The sequence below is a fragment of the Ambystoma mexicanum genome, chromosome 6q (assembly GCF_040938575.1).
Source record: "Ambystoma mexicanum isolate Mex_15411 chromosome 6q, UKY_AmexF1_1, whole genome shotgun sequence".
In the NCBI taxonomy this organism is placed as follows: Eukaryota; Metazoa; Chordata; class Amphibia; order Caudata; family Ambystomatidae; genus Ambystoma; species Ambystoma mexicanum.
The window spans coordinates 1,255,086,450-1,255,104,109 of NC_090937.1; the positions used below are offsets into that span (position 1 = coordinate 1,255,086,450).

A 17,660-nucleotide genomic window follows, 5' to 3' on the forward strand; every position below is an offset into this window, starting at 1 on the left:
ATCGGATCGTGCTGTTCTGTCGAGGAATTCACTTCTCGTCCAGAGGGGCAGTTTCTGTTGGCACCGTCCGATCCCGGTCCGATAGCCGAGCCAACCTTCAACGAGACAAAGTCGATCTTGAGGGTCCCTATTCGGGCGCCATCTGTGGAATCAGAAAATGCAATAGTAAGGCTTTTACACCATGCAAAGAGAAATACACCAACACGGGCTTATAAAGATTCCCAGAATCTTTATTGCAATACTGTACAGTTTACAAAACAAAGTACACAAATAGCTATTTGGCCGTCAATACATCAGAGACCACCAGCAGGGTTCAATGTGAGCAGTGAACAGGAATTGCTAGCTGGGCATCAGCGTATTTATACAGTTTCTTCATAACAATGTCCAGCCTCCTACAAGTTAATCATGTACTGGGCTAGGGTCGCGCCAGGTTCATTCCTAATTTACATATCTCGTGCATGCGGTTTACTTTTTAATACATTTGCTAACAAACACTATTATTCTCTGGGTTTAACTTTAAACTTTTTACACATTTATTTTAATACAGGTCAAACAGATGTTTCGCATGTCGTATTCAAATAGTGTTATTGTTCTTGTATACTTGTAGGTTAACATCGCCGATTCAAGTAATCCCCTGATCCCGAGGTCAACAAAGGACAAGGTCTACATGACCCTAACATGTAGCCTGCAGGCAGGTTAGACATTAACTCTCCTACAGAGGTTGAAGAGGTTAAAATAAGAACAAGAGAACACAAGTCTGCCATTTTAGGCCACAGGGTGACTTTGCATGATAAACTAAAATGGCGGCTTCAACCTAAAACGGAGGCTTGATTCACTTAAGGTCGCAACCTTGCAATACGGATTTCCTCGCAAAGCAACTGGGCATAGGCCAACATATACAATGAAGACGAAACAATATTATATCAGTTTTAACAAGCAGTTATCCACAGTGTGATACATTCCAAAACCTTCTGTAAAAAGGGCTCAAGGTCTGCAATCCCCCTGTGCCAGTAGATGTTAACCAGTATGATCTTAACAGGAAAATTGGGAGAAAACCGACACCGCCATTTCCCCAAATGGAAAGTCACCCAGGGCTTTAGCATTTAAACCCAAAGAGGAATCCACAGCAATGATGAGCCCACCAGATGCCCGACCACTATTACCTGCACTGGCTGCTTGGAAAAAGCTTGGGAAAAGACCTGGAAGCCATCTAACACTGGGGTCTCGGTCAACCAAGTCTTCTATAAGAGGATACAGCTAGCCTCTCTTTTAAGCTGCCCACAGTTACAGGGTTTGTAAATAGATGACTCCCCCTAGTGTTCCATGATTTAATGCAGCGATGCATGTCTTTTTTACCAGAGGGGTTCACGCAAAGGGAGGCTATGGGGACGCTTTTCTCCAGTGTATTGACATGAGGAATGGCCAGTCAATATTATTACCATCTGCTAAGATGTCATCATTAACTACTGTCTACACCACCTTCTGTGACGGATGAACCATAACAGATCCCCCCCCCCAGGGCCAACTTCTCCGCCGTCTGGGGCATGCACTCAGAGATGTCGAAGCCAAGGGCTTGCAGACATGTCCTTCTGGAGAGCACTAGTTCTTTCACCAAATTTGAGATAAAATGGATAATGGTAGTTTCAGGGTGATTCCTATCTGGAAAAGCAACTCAATCAATATTGGTAGAGGTAAGAAGGGCCAAAGCTGGAATCTTTCCAAAAATCATCAGTATATTGATTCTATTTAGGCAAATAGGGATGTCAGAGCCCAATAAACTTGATAACTTTAATAGGCACTCTGGTTTACCTGGACCCATTTTTGTCCTGTGAAACTGCCCGATTCATAGCTATCCAACCCCATTTGTTATCAGTGCCCCGAGACTGTTGCAGCATGCTTTAAGGTTTGTGTTTAATAGGCTCAGAACCATGCAGATAAGCCCTGTTACCATGAAAGGAATTGGGCATTTGCAGACACCCTAATAGGTTCACCACCCCTGCGGCTAGTGTTGGATATATATTGGGAGACAAACTTCCCCCACGCTTATACCTGAACCAGTAGGTTTCAAAAAGCCAGGTTCCATGGAGTCTGCGAAATTACGTTTATGCTGCAACGTCGAGTGACTATTAGCCATGGAGTTTAAAGGGTGAACAGCAAGAGTTCTTGTTTGTTTTAGAGGGGGAGGAATACTAGCCTCCAAAGCCTGGAGAGTAGTAAGGGAACCAACTTTACCATTGTCACAATTAACCATGAGTCTATCTACATTCTGGCAGTCAGTGGCCAACCCGCTCGGTGGAACAGGGTTCACCACTTCAGGTAGGAAACCTGCCTGCTCCAATACGTATGGTCTGCACTCAACTTTGTTTAAGGCGGCGAAGCTAGTTTTGCTGTTGCCAACGGGTTGGCCAGAGGGGAATGACCAAGGGGAAGGGGAAGTGGAAGTGTGTTCCCTGGGTTACCCATGTCTAAACCAGTCTGGAAGGAGGAGTCAACAGTTACTGCTTTCATAGAAAGTTGGTCAGGCAGTCTCCCCACCTCCAGTAATGGAGACATGCTGCTTGGAAGAAATTGTTTGATATTAGAACAGTGTGTACTTAATGCATTTTTCTTATCCAGCATAACTTTTCTCTGCACATTTGTAGCCATTTTTACTGTGGACAACCTGTTAGAAACAGGCATATTACAGCAAATATATAGACCACTCGAGTCTGTAGTCGGTTTAGGCAAGGTTGGAGCAGGTATAGTTTCCTTAGTCAAATCGATGATGATAGGTCCAGGAGTGACCGTTGAGGCCGACGCAGCGGCATCCCTCAGATTGTTACTTTGGATGGGGACGGCTGCTGGAGTATAGGCCGCAATAATTTCAATTGACCCATCTGTAATCTCAATAACATCGCTAGCGTGAGCAGTGTGTAGAGGAGCAGCTGCATGCCTCTGCAGGAAATCCCACCGCCCTACCTCCTATATGTTGGAAACATGAGATTGTGCCATGTTTGACACCAGCAGTTGTGACCATACCACTGCGAATATTCGAAAGAAGGTACCCACTGAGAAAACCCTATTAAATGTATTCCCGAAGAGATGACAATCCGAGGGAGGAATATGAAAAAGAGCGAAAGAGGAACTGGTGACGTCACAAGAGACGAGCATGACGCACTGAGAATAGTGGCTGAAGAGAATGCATGGATGTTACAGAAACTGATGATGAAGTTAAGAATTGAGTAACCTTTCATATGCGAGAAGATTGCATGTGTGCGAAGCACTGAAGAAAATGCAAGTCGTCAATAACTGTACAGATGCTGTAATGCAAGTAGACTAAGTTATCATAGAAGCTAGCTATCTGTAGTGAATAGATTGCAGGCAAAGCCGCCATTGTATAAAAACTGGACATCGGTGTTATGAATTTTAGTGAGCCAGGACCCAAGGAGAGAAAGGCAGAGAACTGTGTTGCAGCAAGAATTAGCTGAGCTTGTGGATACAAATGACGAGGCTGTCTGGCCTGGTACCAAAGCTAAATAAATCAAGCCAAGGTTGGTTATCTATCCTTGAAGGTAGTGAATGTGAGAAGCTGAGTCATCCCTTGTTAAGGTGAAAAGAAAGAACACCAAGCGTACCAAGTTTTATTAATTTAAGCCATTTAAATGCTGTAAAATGGACCAAATCGTGGTCTGCTGTCACGTGAGCCAAGGATGGAAATAGAGTTGAGCTTGGAGTTCTAGAACAATGATAGTACGAGCTTGCACTACCATATATTCCCAGAGACAAGAATACTCTGCAAGGCCAAGTTGAAAGACAATCTCCATGGCAGAAGGCATGGGTGATGAGAGATGTTGGGCTAATTGGGTGGGGAGGTAAAGACATGTCCACCTCCTGGCACCTGGGTCTGAGCTTGCATGCTGCTAAGTGTACCAAATGTTCCAGACATGGCACAAGTGTGCCAACCAATGTTTGACAGCCTTATAGTTTGAAGACCAATGATGTACTGTGTACATAATAGTGTTGAAGATGACACGTTTTAGAGGTAGGCATAAGTTGTCCACCTGACAGTAGACCGCCATTCACAATCCCAGCCCTTCTGGAAAGTATACTTAGATTTTACCCTTTTTACCCCATTGGTTTTCTCATTTACCACGTAGTATGACATCACATATGACAATTCTTTTGTATATAAATGTGTTTTTATGTGATATGTGCCGAGAGCTTGAGCGAACGTCCATTTATGTCCATTGGTAACACCCTATTTTAGATAATTGTTAATAAAACAGCAACCTTTGCCATCTTCCTGATTTGGTTCGATTATTCGGTGTCAGAGTTATTCTGCATCCCCATCCATTGCATGCACGTTATCTACGCCTAGGTGCTACCAAAAAAAGGCCCGCCTTTGATAGGGGCCAAACATGGCTCAAAATACTGCTCAAGGCCTAGCTGGTCGAGTTTGCCATTCACTGCAAGTAGTGCCAAAGAGGTGGACTTTAGTTTGTTCCAAATGTTGTCGTACAAGGCAACAAAGGAACTCGGGACCATGTTTAGAGCCAAAACTGTCGGGTGAGTCAGCCAAAATGCTTCATCCACATCCTAGAGGATATGAAGCATCGCCGCATTTCCAGAAAGGTCGGCTGCATCAACTGGAGACTTTGACCTAACTTGAACATGACCGTCTGGGTCGTTGGTGATAGAATATTTGTTAATGATGTTAGTTAGATCAGATGGAGAGTCCAAGTTAGATGCATCACATGATTGTTGGGTAACCCTGCCAAAAGGGCCAATAGATCCATTGTGCATAATTTCTGAGTAACTGTTGTTTTTCCAAGGCTAAATCAGCAAATTCTATGATACTGAGATCAGTGAGATCCTTTGGGCCAGGGGCAGCATTTTGCTCAATCAAGGCTGAATGGTCCAGCATAGCAATGCCTTTTACTGGAACCACTGATCTCACTTCATTGCTGGAACCCAGAGATTTAACACAATAGCGAACCATGAATCGCTGGCTAGCAATTGAAAGAAAAAGCCGAGTGCAGAGTTTTGCAAACAGTACTTTTTTTCTTATCGGTTTGCAAGGTCCCTGGACATTTAGCCCTTTTTTTGTTGTTAACAGAAGATTCAGCTTTGACATCAGCCGCAATCTGCGGAACATTTGGGATTGTAGAACATTGAATGTCACTCTGGTCAGGGGCTAATGAACCAGATTTGCGTTCTTTGTGGGGAGTAGCTGAATGAGTGGTGGGTTTACTGATCTGAGCAGGCTTAGAAAGCGCCGTATTATTGCAGCGTGCAATGCAGTGTGGATATTGAAGTTCTTGAGAATCCTCCTGTAATGGCTGACTCTATAAACCCGACCTCATATTAGCAGTAAACCACAGATATAGTTTGTTAGCCAGGAGGTGGATGGCCTGAGCACAGCTTGTAAGGCTCCCGAGAAGTCTGAGTAGTTTAAATATAAGGTCTGCTTTGTGGGGACTGGAGCAGTTGTTGTGAGGCACCGCAAACAACGACGAAAAACCAGCAGAATCCACAGACTCCCAGCACCAATTGCCTATGGATTGCAGGATTTTCCTCTTTCATAGTCGGTCAACACGCACTTTTGCATTAATTAAAGCTGCAATTATCCATCGGGTTCCATTCCAGTGAAGGGGCTCTTTATCCGACAAATTGTGCGAAATGATGGTCGTTCATAGGCGAGCAGTGTTTTCTGTGATTCTGGACCAGACCCCTAACCAGAAGCAATCTAACTACGGGCAGTCCTATTATACTTGCACTATACTTCGATTGGGTTGGTCACACCAGATGGCACATGAAGACAATAATTGCTGTGTGTAACTCTGAGGCCCAGGGCTTTTAGGATCAGTGAAACATAGTGATATCTTCAACATTGTTAGATGTAGCTAAACGAAGACCGAAATTGTGAGATTTGTGCAACTTTACATTTTCTAATTGTGTCCCTTCAAGATACATTTTAAGTTAGTTATTTGCAAAATGTGAACCTTAAATGCTCTGGTTAGCCCCATTTTTTTCCAAATGTTTGTGTGCGTTAAATCCCACAGCATCTCCTTAGGGCCATTTAAAGTTGTTGTGCAGATCCTGGAGCACAAAACACGTCTTTAGTGGCCTTCCACAACTCCCTGTAAAACCTCAAATGTGCTGTAAAACGCTGTAGTCGTATCCACTTTTGTTTAGATGTATACATTTCCTAGAGGTACAACTGCTCCAAATTCTGATAGTCTCACTTTTCACTGTGGACTTGTGACCATTTGTTTACACCCCACTCACTTAAGTTTCACCAGCTTGCACTGATTCACAGGATCTGGTACAACTCGCAGGAGGCGAACACGTGTCCATTGCCCTGTATTTTTCTAGGGGTCTAGCTGTCAATACCCGTCCTCTGTCACCCAACCCCCCAAAATAAAAAAAAGGGTACCCTTATCCCACACCTCTCTAAAAATGCCACAAAACGGCCTCAGCGTTTCTCAGGACATATTTTGATGTAAAAAGCAGTAAACAAATAGCACGCAGCAAAAATGGCAGAAATTGACCATTTTCCTTAGTAGATCTAAAATATCATCTTCCCGACGGTTCAAACTAGTCCCAGAACAAAAGCTGCAAGCACAGCTTTTCAACATAATACATCATGAGCTACGGCAGACTTTCCAAGCTTTGACTCTTCTGCAGTAACACCTGCTACAGCATTCTGATGGCTGCTAATGCTCCTTGCACTCACGCCCCATATCGTACTTTGTTACAGGCCGCCACGCCAGGTTTGATGTCCCCAAGGATCCCACTTCCTTTTTGCACCTCTAGAAAGCAGGCAGAATTCATGGGGATGTATTACAAGGCCGTCCGTTAAGCTTGTACATGGCAGCTGGTTCTTCTTTACTGATCAGGGTTGTAAAAAAGGCGTGAGAACTTGGGGCCGCCCCGATTCATGTGGTCCTTTCGTAGTGGTTTACCTTCTGACCTTGTTAGGGAGAATTCTCATAAATGTGCTAATTCCCTTCTGCCTAAAATACCCCAAGCTCTTTTTGCTGGACTTCAGGACTTTTAATTTCTAACCTGGAGAGAGTGAGACCCTTTTCCCACTCTCTCATGTATTTTTCTGTGATTTGGACTCTGTGTTTCCTTTGGCTTTGGAGTCCGGCAAACTCCACAGGCATCTTCTTTACATTGGCACATGGAAGTCTCTTAGATTTCCCAAAGGTTTTAATACCTTCTCTTGGTAAAACTACTGTTTCCAAGAGCAGTGAAGTGAAATTGACTTTACTTACATTTTGTAACTTTCTAGACTGAGCACACACTCTTAACATAGGGTGCTGGAGGGGTTACTTAGTATCCCCTTTGTCTAGTTTCTCATGTAACATTTTTATATTACCCATTCCACGATTAATGACTGGTGGCAGTGGTTTACTTTCTCCTACCATTGTGTGTTTCTACTGCAGGCTGCAATCGCAGCTGCAGTAAAGCACCCATGGGTGCCCATTTTGTCAAAATGACCCTGGTCTTCTTTTTTCGCCATTTCTTGTTGGAAATGTCCATCTTGAGATTTACTCTGTGTGCCAAACCAGGTTTGGTCCCTTTGTTCATTTTGTCTTTGGTGGGATTCACGAGTGAAGCCCGCCTCTGGCTCTAGTGTTTCTAGCAGGGCAGAAAGTGAGGGAGGTGCCCAAAAATGCCTGTGCTTAATCTGCTTGGTTACAGGAATGCACCCAAGGGTGCTTGGCTGGAGGGCTTTCCTCTGAGGACAGCCACCCTGTTGCATGAGTGACAGCTGGGCTGCGAATGAATGGGAAGAAGCCTGCTTAAATGCTGAGGCTTTTTGCTTGGAAGACAAAGTCGACCACTGGGCGAAGGAATCCGCAGAAGAACCTGGAAGAGACACCTGCTGCAACTCCTGGACTGTTGGTTTGCCCGGTGGAGCCCTGCTGCAGTGCTGAAGATCCGAATTCGCCTCGACTAGAGAAACCCTTGCAAAGGACGACTTCTCCCCTTGGGTTGGTGGGACCAATCGACCCCAAGATGAGCTCATCTGGAAATCCTCTCGCAGCAGGCTGTACCATTGCTGCTGCAGGAACCGAAGTGTCAGGGAGAGGAACACCAGAAACGAGTGAGTGTCTTTAAGTCGGACCCGAGCTCTAGGAAGATCCTGCGGACTCCCAGGAAGCAGGACTGACCAATCCTGAACCACCTCAACAGAGTACTGGACCCCAGATGTGGGTAAAGTCCAAAGTGGTATACGAGAACCGCAGTGTTGCTATTTGCTAGAGACTCGAGGGGCTGAAACCGTGAAGTGCAGCTGATTTGAAGTTTGCCCATTGCTGCCGCCGGCCTTCAATTTATAGTGCAGGAGTCCCCAGACGTATTCCTCTTGTCCCCACGACTGAGGCCCAGGAACAACAGGATCTGCAGACCTACAAAGGAACAGAAGCCAGCTGGAACCAATTTCTTCTAACCAAAGGTACTGTAAAACTAATGGGACTTACCTCTTTTTGTGTAGCCTTGCTTGTTCTCAGTTGAGGCTTGTCTTGGTTGCTTTTGCAGAGTTGCTTGCAGCTTTTCCCCTCACAAGCCTCTCAGCTTGTGGCCATACAGTGATTCTATTTTTTTCTATAAAGACTTCTAAAACATTGTGCAAGACTTTTACTTACCTGCAAGAAGTGCTTCAGCTCACCTAGACTTTTTCTCAATTAACATTGGCTGGCCTGGCTCCCTGAAAGACTCTTCTTACCACTGACTTTGTGCTTCACCTTTCCTCCAGGAAAGGGTTAATTTACTTTGCATTGGGGGGTTAAAAAAGTACTTACCTGCTTCAGAATATTTGTTTAACCTTTGTGTTATTCTCAAACTCTTTTCTTTGACACCAACTCAGTATTGCTCTAAATGTACCAGTCATCTATTAATGTCCACAGTGTCCTAGTTAATTAAGTCACCTCACAGTGTAGGAACCATCTGTGTGCCATCTCAAATGGGTACTTGCTGATTTAGAGAAACTAGGGGTGTGTATTTTGAAGTGTATTTTTGGGTTACTTGTGTATTGCTCTCTTCTGAAGAAGGCTTATTGAACTGACTGTTAAATAAATTAGTAATTGTTTAATCAAGAAACTTTAGTGTAGGAGTTTATTTGAATACTTGTCACTGTGAATTTCTGTGTAAAAACCCTACAGCTCACATTGACCCCTCTTGAGATAAGCCTGGTAGTATAGACTTATGCAAAAGGTTGGGTTCCTATTGCCAGGAGGTCAAGGTTGCTGTAGTCTCCCAAAGGGTACTGCACGCAATCTTGCCTAACAGACCTAAAATGGGGTTATTAAGTGTATGCACAACACACTAAAATAGTACCGAAAGTATCCGTTGATTTATTTTTTTGGGGAGGAAAGCTTTTCTTGTTGGAAACAAATTGCTATATTCTGGGTTCTGACTAATTATAATTATCAGTTTGCAGGACTTGATTCAACATGCTGAAGGGATGTCCATGACTGCTCATATTGTACTGTATATTGCTGACATATTAAGGTCCCATAATGAAAATACATGTGCATACTATGGTGTAATTGTTTTAGTAAACATAGTCCTGTGTGACACTTTATTCAGTAAAGCTAAGTGATCAACATGTAAAATGCAAATATGAATTGTGTATTTTTTATCTGTAGGGATTGCATCAGGCTGTAAATGGTCTGGGATGGTATTATCATTCACTTAAGAAAAACTATACCAAAGCATTGAAATATTGGACAAAGGCTGACAAGATGGGCAATGTTGATTCTGCGTACAACCTTGGAGTCATGTATTTAGATGGAATTCATCCCACAGCGCCTGGCAAAAATGAAGTGAGTATTATTTTTCTTTTATATGGCTTGTGACATGTGGGATATTTCCACAGTCATCTTTTCACATACTGCCATTACACCTCACTGATTTCACTTGCACACAAAGTATGCACACGGCTTGGTTGGTATGAATGTAAGTACTATATCAGGATGACGGTATGTATTAGCAGTTTTAAATTCCCATAAGTGTTTCTAAAAAAAAACCTTGTGTTCTTTCTCATGGCTCTAAATAGCCAAGTTAATTTTGATTGACATCAAGTTCGCATCATCCGTTGATTGTGGCTCTTCAGTCAGTGCGTTATGCAGTCCACAACACAATGGCTGTGAAAGCTGGAGTTGTTCACACACGAGCACCAGGAAAGTGGGCTGAGCTCCTTCGTTGCTTTATGTTATTTTTCCTTCCTGCTGCCAGGTGGCGCCACATACGCACCTTCCAAGGCACTGCCTCTACCTTGAGCACCAGTGTAATACAGCAGGCCTCTGTTCATTTGAACGCTTCCCTGCAAGGTCTTAGAACCCCAGCATTTCATGGTCCAGGCTTCGCTTCTGTTCCGAGTGGCAGTTACGTTCTGTAGCTGTAGGCAGTCCAGTATTGGAAGGGAATCTTAACTGTTCTCAGCTGTTATAATTGTGCCATCTTTGCAGTATGTGGGCTGGAGCAAGAAGAATCTATAAAAAGCCTACTTCCACCTGCTGCAGGTGTCGATCAGTTGGCTATTGCTACCACGTCTGTCCTTTGCACTTCGGTCTCCAGTGATCCTGTGCTTCCTGAACCCCGGAAAGCTTGTGTTGCCCTGCTAGTTCCCTCATCTTTTATCATTCTGTTCCCTGTGCTGATTCTCAGGCTCCTTGCTGGTATTCCTTCCTCTGCAGCTTTCTTGCCTCTTTTCCTTAACCTGCAATTCCCTTGTTGGGGTCCTTTGCTGGCCTGCAGCTTCCACATATTAGCTGTGTGGGTAAGAGCCTCACTATGGCTTGAACTCCCTGTTTCCTCTAGTGACTCACTATATGTTGGGTGCATTGTGGCTCCCTGTTACTCTGTGTCATGAGCTCATTGTTTGCCTCAGTGGCTCCTACACTCACCAATTCAGTGACTTTGTGTATCTTAAACTCACTGTTTCCTCCAGTTACTCTCTGTGTCTCGAGGTCACTTTTTAATCATGTGTACCTTTATGCTTTTTCATTCGCTCCAGTAAAGCTGTCTTAAATTCACTCTTTTCTCCGGTGACTAATCCACATATTCACTGTTTTGGCAAGTGACTCGTCTAAGCCTTGAACTCACTGTTTCCTGCTTACACTTCTGAAGTGTACCTGTTCCCTTGCTCTCTCTCTTGAACCAAGCACATTGTCTGCACTTTACTTCTTGCTTTCTGACTACAGTTTAGTACTAGTCAAGTGTCTCCCCTTAAGCTCTTGATCTCTGTTCATGCCTATTGAGCTATTAATTTGATTCTGGTTTCCCCGCTCTGTTCCCAATCACTCGGTTTTTGTTGCATCCACTCCATGCACCCTGGCAGTGCGACTCCTGTGTTGGTCTCCACTCCAGACCGGATGAGGGGACCATGTCTGCTGCAGCCCCCTATCCTGTCTCACCAGACTCTGGAAAGAATGGGTCACTCCAATCGCGCCTTACAAAGAGTACATCAGTCTCTTTAGTGTGTCCACGCTGTGATTCTGCTTTTTGCCGGTTAAGAGTGACTTCTTGGCTTTGATCGTAGGTGCTCACCCGAACCTACCTAGAGACCTTGCCCTCAGTCAAGCCTTTTTCTCCTGCATTCATTCTTTTTTCAGTTTCTCTCTTAATTTCTCTACTTAAAGCCAGTTCCAAATCCTCACAGTTCAAGTGACAACTTCCTTCCATCCGAGATCAACCTTTCATCTGCCTTTTCTTAATCATATACCAAAGAATGCCTCCTAAATCCCTTGCACTTGCCTTGATTTCCATGTACCCTGAAGGTAATGCCCAGTATGACCGAAAAAGCTGTTTGAATGGGAGATTTGATTGAATACGATAATTGTGATCAAATCTCCCATTCGAACGGCATTATAGTGAACAATGGGAGCAGGGGCTGCTTGCACTCTTGTTCACTATAATGTCGACAAAGGTTGCAGGGGTGTCCCCCGCACCCGACCCCTTAGCGATTTATAAAAAAAAGAAAAAGGGATCCTGCAGCATTGGATCCGACCCGCGTTAGATGGACGGATCCGACGCCCCAGGGGTGCAGCAGGAGCGGTGGAGGAAGCAGGGAGAAAAAAGGTAAGTAGGGGAAGGGGGTGGGAGTTTACAGTATGTCATGATTTGGGTTGTTTTGCCGAAGTGAAAACTGATTCTCTGCTAAATTGACTACGGTCAATTCCATAGCAAATCTTTACACTTCGGTCAAACAACCCAAATCCACTCTGACACATTGCCATTAATAAAAGAACAGGCTTTGTTCTTTTTGGGGAGAGAAGGAAAAACTATATATTTCTTCTTAAATGCATAATCCAGCCAATTAAGGCTTTATATACATAGATAGACCAATACACATAAGTATATTATAAAATTCAAGAAAAGATTAATATTGACAAATATTAATGAACCCTTTACCAACGCATATATGTTAGGGTAAAACATTTCTTAGCAGAGTGTAAATACCATCTGTGGTTTAATATGGCAGTTAGAACAATAACTTATCAACCTAGCCACCCATTCCCTGCATTATCAGATGGAATAACTAGGCAGCGCATCCAACCTACATATAATACTGAGCCACATCTTAGTCAGATCATACATTATTACAATATTATTTCCTTGAACAAATGTGGTCGCTGGGTGCTCAGGATCAAGGGAAATTGCTGGATTACCAATGGCACTCAGCGTGCACCTGCACATCGTATCTATACTTTACCATTTCAACATCAAGTGTTTCCAGGTTTCCAGGTCCCCTTCCCCACATAGGCGACACCCATTGTGGAGCCCAATATTTGCAAGGTATTAACACGATTGAACTTCAAATAGAGATATTGATGCACTATGCGATTGATTGGGTATGCAATCAGATGCGCAAGAAAGGTACAACGCCTAGAGCTCCGTAGTAGGAATTCGCCACTGTGTGATTTACTGGCAAACTCGGTCTCAAGCTCTTTCTTGGTCCATCCTCTTATGTAACTGCTTGTAAAATCTGAGGGTAATGTTATGAGGACTAGTACAATGTTTAAGGCACCTGTTTTCTGACTACTACGAGTGTCTTTAATCCAGTGCTGTTCGAGCCTCTGTTACTAAGGCTGCTTGCACAAGAAACTAATTTCAACAAAGAGGATTCCTGGCTATTTTCCAACTGCCAGTATAAACATAAGCGGCATATTTGTAATTGCCCAAGAGGCTAGGTATTTCTAGCTCACAGTGCAGGTATTCTACCAGTAGGCTACTAAGGCAGCATGCTAAGTTCTTAAGGTATTTCCCCTCAATTTTTCTTAGGTGGTCAGTGTGTTTTGTCCCCCTGTTACGAACGAGCTAAGACAGTTAGCCATAGATCAGGCCTTGAATGAATAACGCACTTGGGTTAGCTACTCCACAGTATGATGCTACAAATGTTTGTTGAGAAGAAAGCGCAGGCTTACACAGAATACATGAGCTGCTCTGAAAGGACAAGCGTAGACACATGCTACTGATGATATAGGCTCCATTGAATGCAAACAAATGTGTAGTCAATGAAGAACAATCGCATAATAATCTGCCGCTTGGTTGTGTTAAGGGACCTCAATTCAGCACTCCCACTAAGTCAGTGCCTAGTCTGGGACGCCCAAGGGAAGCCCTTATTTATATATTTTTATGACAAGTTAGACTCTGGATGATACACCCTTGTATGACGCCCCTCTCTTTGAACCCCACTGACCTCACTGAGCCAAGAAGTAGGTTTGTTTTGCAAAGTAAGATTTATTGAAAAATTAAACAAGATATATATCACAATATATATAACACTTTTATAATAAATTAATATTTGATAGCCCTCTTATGAGTATAATGTTGATCAACAATGGATAATATTGCACTAGCGCACTTTTCTTATCACTTAGGAGTTGGTATAAAAAGGATAAGATAGCTGAGGATGCTTTATGGTTTCAAGGAAATTCAATGATGGAAAATAATGCAGTCCAGAAATAAACTGATATGGTTTCAACAAGAGATAATATAATCACTTTTCCCCTTGTGGCAATTCACTCCCCCCCTATGCAATGCAAAGAGATGGAAGGAGAGCACACAGTTTTCAGGAATACAATCAAAATGCAATTCAATGTTCAGTTCCCAGCAGTAAGCTTAGATCACAGGGATGATTTTAAAACAGAGGCAAAATACTTTAAAAGTGATTTGCAAAGAATGGAAAAATATGCAAAAATGTTTTTAATTCCTGATGGGAGATTCAGGGTAGGTGACAGCTACTTAAGATTGGTTCAGGTCAACCCTATCAGTGATTCATGAGGGATTATCAAGTTGAAAACTGATTTCAGCAATGCAATGCAAAAGACAGCGTTTTATTTTATAAGTGGTGAAATGAGCTAGTTGCAATTCGCGGCACTTTTTCCGTGTGCGTCGAGCGCGATTACGGAAAAACTATAAGGAGTAGAAAGTTTTAGGCTTTTTGGAAAGCTCAGATTCTCCTTCCTAGCACGTACGGTTCAAAATATGCGGACGATTTTTATTCAGAAATAAGTTAAGTTTTCAGAATGACATGTGGCGTTTTTACAGATTTGAAGTCACAGGATGGACACAAAATTCTAAATGCAGTTCTAGACAAGTTGAATGGATGGGATGAGATTACTTTAAACTAAGAGATGACTATGCACAGTTCTGGCTGGATACTCACTCCTAATTTTGGACAGGAATGCGATTTCGTCACAGAACGGGTCAGGATTGGGCTGCGGTTCTCTCTCCGGACAGTCTCTGGCACCGGTTCCGTTCACAGCCTGGCCTCGGGTCTGGGTCTCTCTCGGGTTCCAAATACAGCGCTGCTTACTGGGTCTGGATATGGCTCTGGATACAGCTCTGCTTTCTGGATACTGGCACAGGGTTCTAGCCAGAATCAAGCAGCTCAGCCCGGCTGTTTGAATAATTTGAAAAGGATTTTGAGGCCTGCTGAAAAAGGATTCAACTGGTGGTTCAGGCCTCTCTGCTACAAGTTCTGAAGTCTGGATTCTAAGTTCTGGAGATGGTCCTTCTAGATATTGTCTGGTCCGGCAGAGTGCTTCGCAAGAATTCAGGTGAAGTGGGAAAATGAGTGTCCCTTCCTGGGTCTTAGTGTTCCTTTTATGTCTTTTGAAAATGGGTGTGTGCGTGGCCATAACTAAGCCTGCCCCTCACAACTTATCATTGGCCAAGCTCTCCTCTCTCCCTTGATTGGGGGAAGGAATGGAGTGTCATCAGGCATCAATTTGATGGCATACAGAAAGAACACTCCCCTTGTCACTTTGCACACAAATCTATTTTGATCCAAATACATATTTATCTATGTACCATTTTTCTAATATTATATGTCCAGTTAACATATTTTCTTTAGTACCAAACCATCCGATCCCTGTCTTTATAAGATGTTGTGTCCACTTATGACAGAATTCTGCCCTTTTCATCAAGAACACAACCTCTAAACTTTTCCAGAATTTACACAAACATTCACAAGGAATATGGGCATCAGATGATAGTGTCAGATTTTTAACATACAGACATTCAGAGTAATACCTTATTTTCCCCTACGACCTCCAGAACATACCACAGAGCCCTAACACCTCTTAAAATGTGCACAGAAAAATCACAAGAATAATTATATTAATTATATAATTTTGACATGTCCGTACTATGAATTATCCATCTTTTTAAAATTATGCTCTGGCCCAGAGGGGTGTGGTTTCCTAAAGCACATGGTGGAATTTCTGGTTTGTCCACTTCCTCCAACTCAGGTTGCTCACAGAGGCACTGCTCCTCCCAGTTTCTTCCAAAAGGAAGCCATTTACGACCCCCCCTAATTTAACATTTGCCTGAGCCAAGGAAAGCTCATTGTTCTGTTTCCTGCATCCCCAGGTCCCCCACCCCTAATTCAATCAGCGAGGTGTAATCTCCTTTTGGTGGGAACAGCAGAAGGCAGCCAGGCCTGTGAATGCAGTTGCTGGGCAAGTTTCAACTCCTGTCGGGGGTAGTTGCCGGGCAGAATTCAATCTCTTCAAGCCAGGCTTCAGCCCAATGTCACTTTTGTTCCAGTTTTTTTTTCATGCAAATCAAACTTACAATTTTTACACATGCAGCTAGAACGCTGATTCTAAGTTCAAAACTATGACATTTAAACAGTTGCAACCTATGTGACACTCAAAAGTAGGTCACTCATTTATTTTAAATATCTTGTTATAAACATTGTTTTAGGATCTTCATCTTTCTAGATTTTGTATGCACACAAGACTACATTCTGCCAAATTTCTGCTGGTGTTCAGTGAGATTTTTGAACATCTTGCAATGTTTAAAATAGGCCTTTTTAGCTTGCATTTCAGAGAAACAAATGTGATTTTAAAGCGCTTTTTGAGCTAACCGGCACTGCTGTTTTTCCTTTGGCACCACGTTTCACTCATGGCACTTCTGGCCCATCATGCTCGCACTGGTGGGTGGCAGGTCAGGCGACCATTTTGGTGTGCGCAAAACTGCACGGTTTTCCTGGATTCTGGCGCAAATGTGGGCTTTTTCGGCCATCTTGGATTTTCTAAGCCCACAGCACCAAATGTTGTAGCATAATAGTTCAAACGTGGGTCAAGACACCTAACAGTTGTAATTGAGAGGCAAAGCACAGGACATGGTAACTTCCTCTTTCTATGAAAAGAAAGAATCGGAAATTAATCTGATTCTAGGTGTGCTCTCGTTCAGCTCTCCTATGCAGTTGCCATTGAAACTGTTATACCAAATGCCTTGATCAAATGATTAGTTGAAATCATTGACAGAGTATCAATTTGTGTAGCTATCTTTTCAAATTTTAATTAAGAGGCTTGAAGTCGCCCAACTGTTCAGTGCCGTAATGATTGTATGCCAATGCATTTCGGATTGTGTCTGTCATCAGGGCTAAAAGGCACTGATTGTTTGGCCATATGTAGTGGAAGTGACTTTATTCACAGAACGATGTCAACCGTAATCTTAACGTGTGGCTCCTATTGAGCGTGCCATTAGTATATCTTGTGTCAGAATCCTGAATGGCTATGTGACGCCGTTTTGTGACAGTTACTGTAACCTTGTGTCTTGGCCTCAAGGTTTGTTCTGATACTCACAATTCTACAATCAACAAACCAGATACAACCAAGCGGTGCCCACTCTTGATCACCTAAACTTCCTCTTTCTAACCACAGAATAGCAGCTCCCTGTCTTAGACGGCTAATATTCAGACCAGATAAGAAGCAAAGGACAGGAAGCACAATACCAAAATACACACGGACGGTTGAATGTGCACAGACAAGTGTCCCTCTTCATCTCTTCAGAAACACTTTTAATGTAATGGGGTTTAAAGTGTCTAGGAACAGATGACATGCTTTGCACCTGTCCCTGGCAGAAGCACATTCACTCCAAGGCAAATAGGCAAAAGCCAAAGACAGCGCCTGTCTCTCGATGATAAGCATAGGTACATCATGTGTGCAACGCAAAGCAGAGGAGCAGGTTCACGCTCTAGACTAACTTTCCAAGCAGAGGAAATGCTGCACACATTTTAAGCCCGCTTTAATATAAAGAGGACAACAGGCAGACGGAGAACACACCACACAGCGCTGCTGAAGAAACCGTGGGGGGTTGGGAAATGACATCCATTGCAGGTCCCCGAGCAGAAGGCACGAATGAAGGCATGA

At 43.3% G+C, this 17,660-nt stretch overlaps 1 protein-coding gene across 3 annotated transcripts in view; it reads left to right on the forward strand.

Moving 5' to 3' along the window:
• Positions 1 to 17,660, forward strand: part of SEL1L3 (SEL1L family member 3) — a 797,084-nt gene that overhangs the window by 546,589 nt on the left and 232,835 nt on the right. For all 3 annotated transcript variants that reach the window (XM_069631849.1, XM_069631850.1, XM_069631848.1), the window contains exon 15: positions 9,639 to 9,815. In XM_069631849.1, coding sequence (XP_069487950.1) covers positions 9,639 to 9,815 — 177 coding nt within the window. The remainder of the gene's footprint in view (positions 1 to 9,638; positions 9,816 to 17,660) is intronic.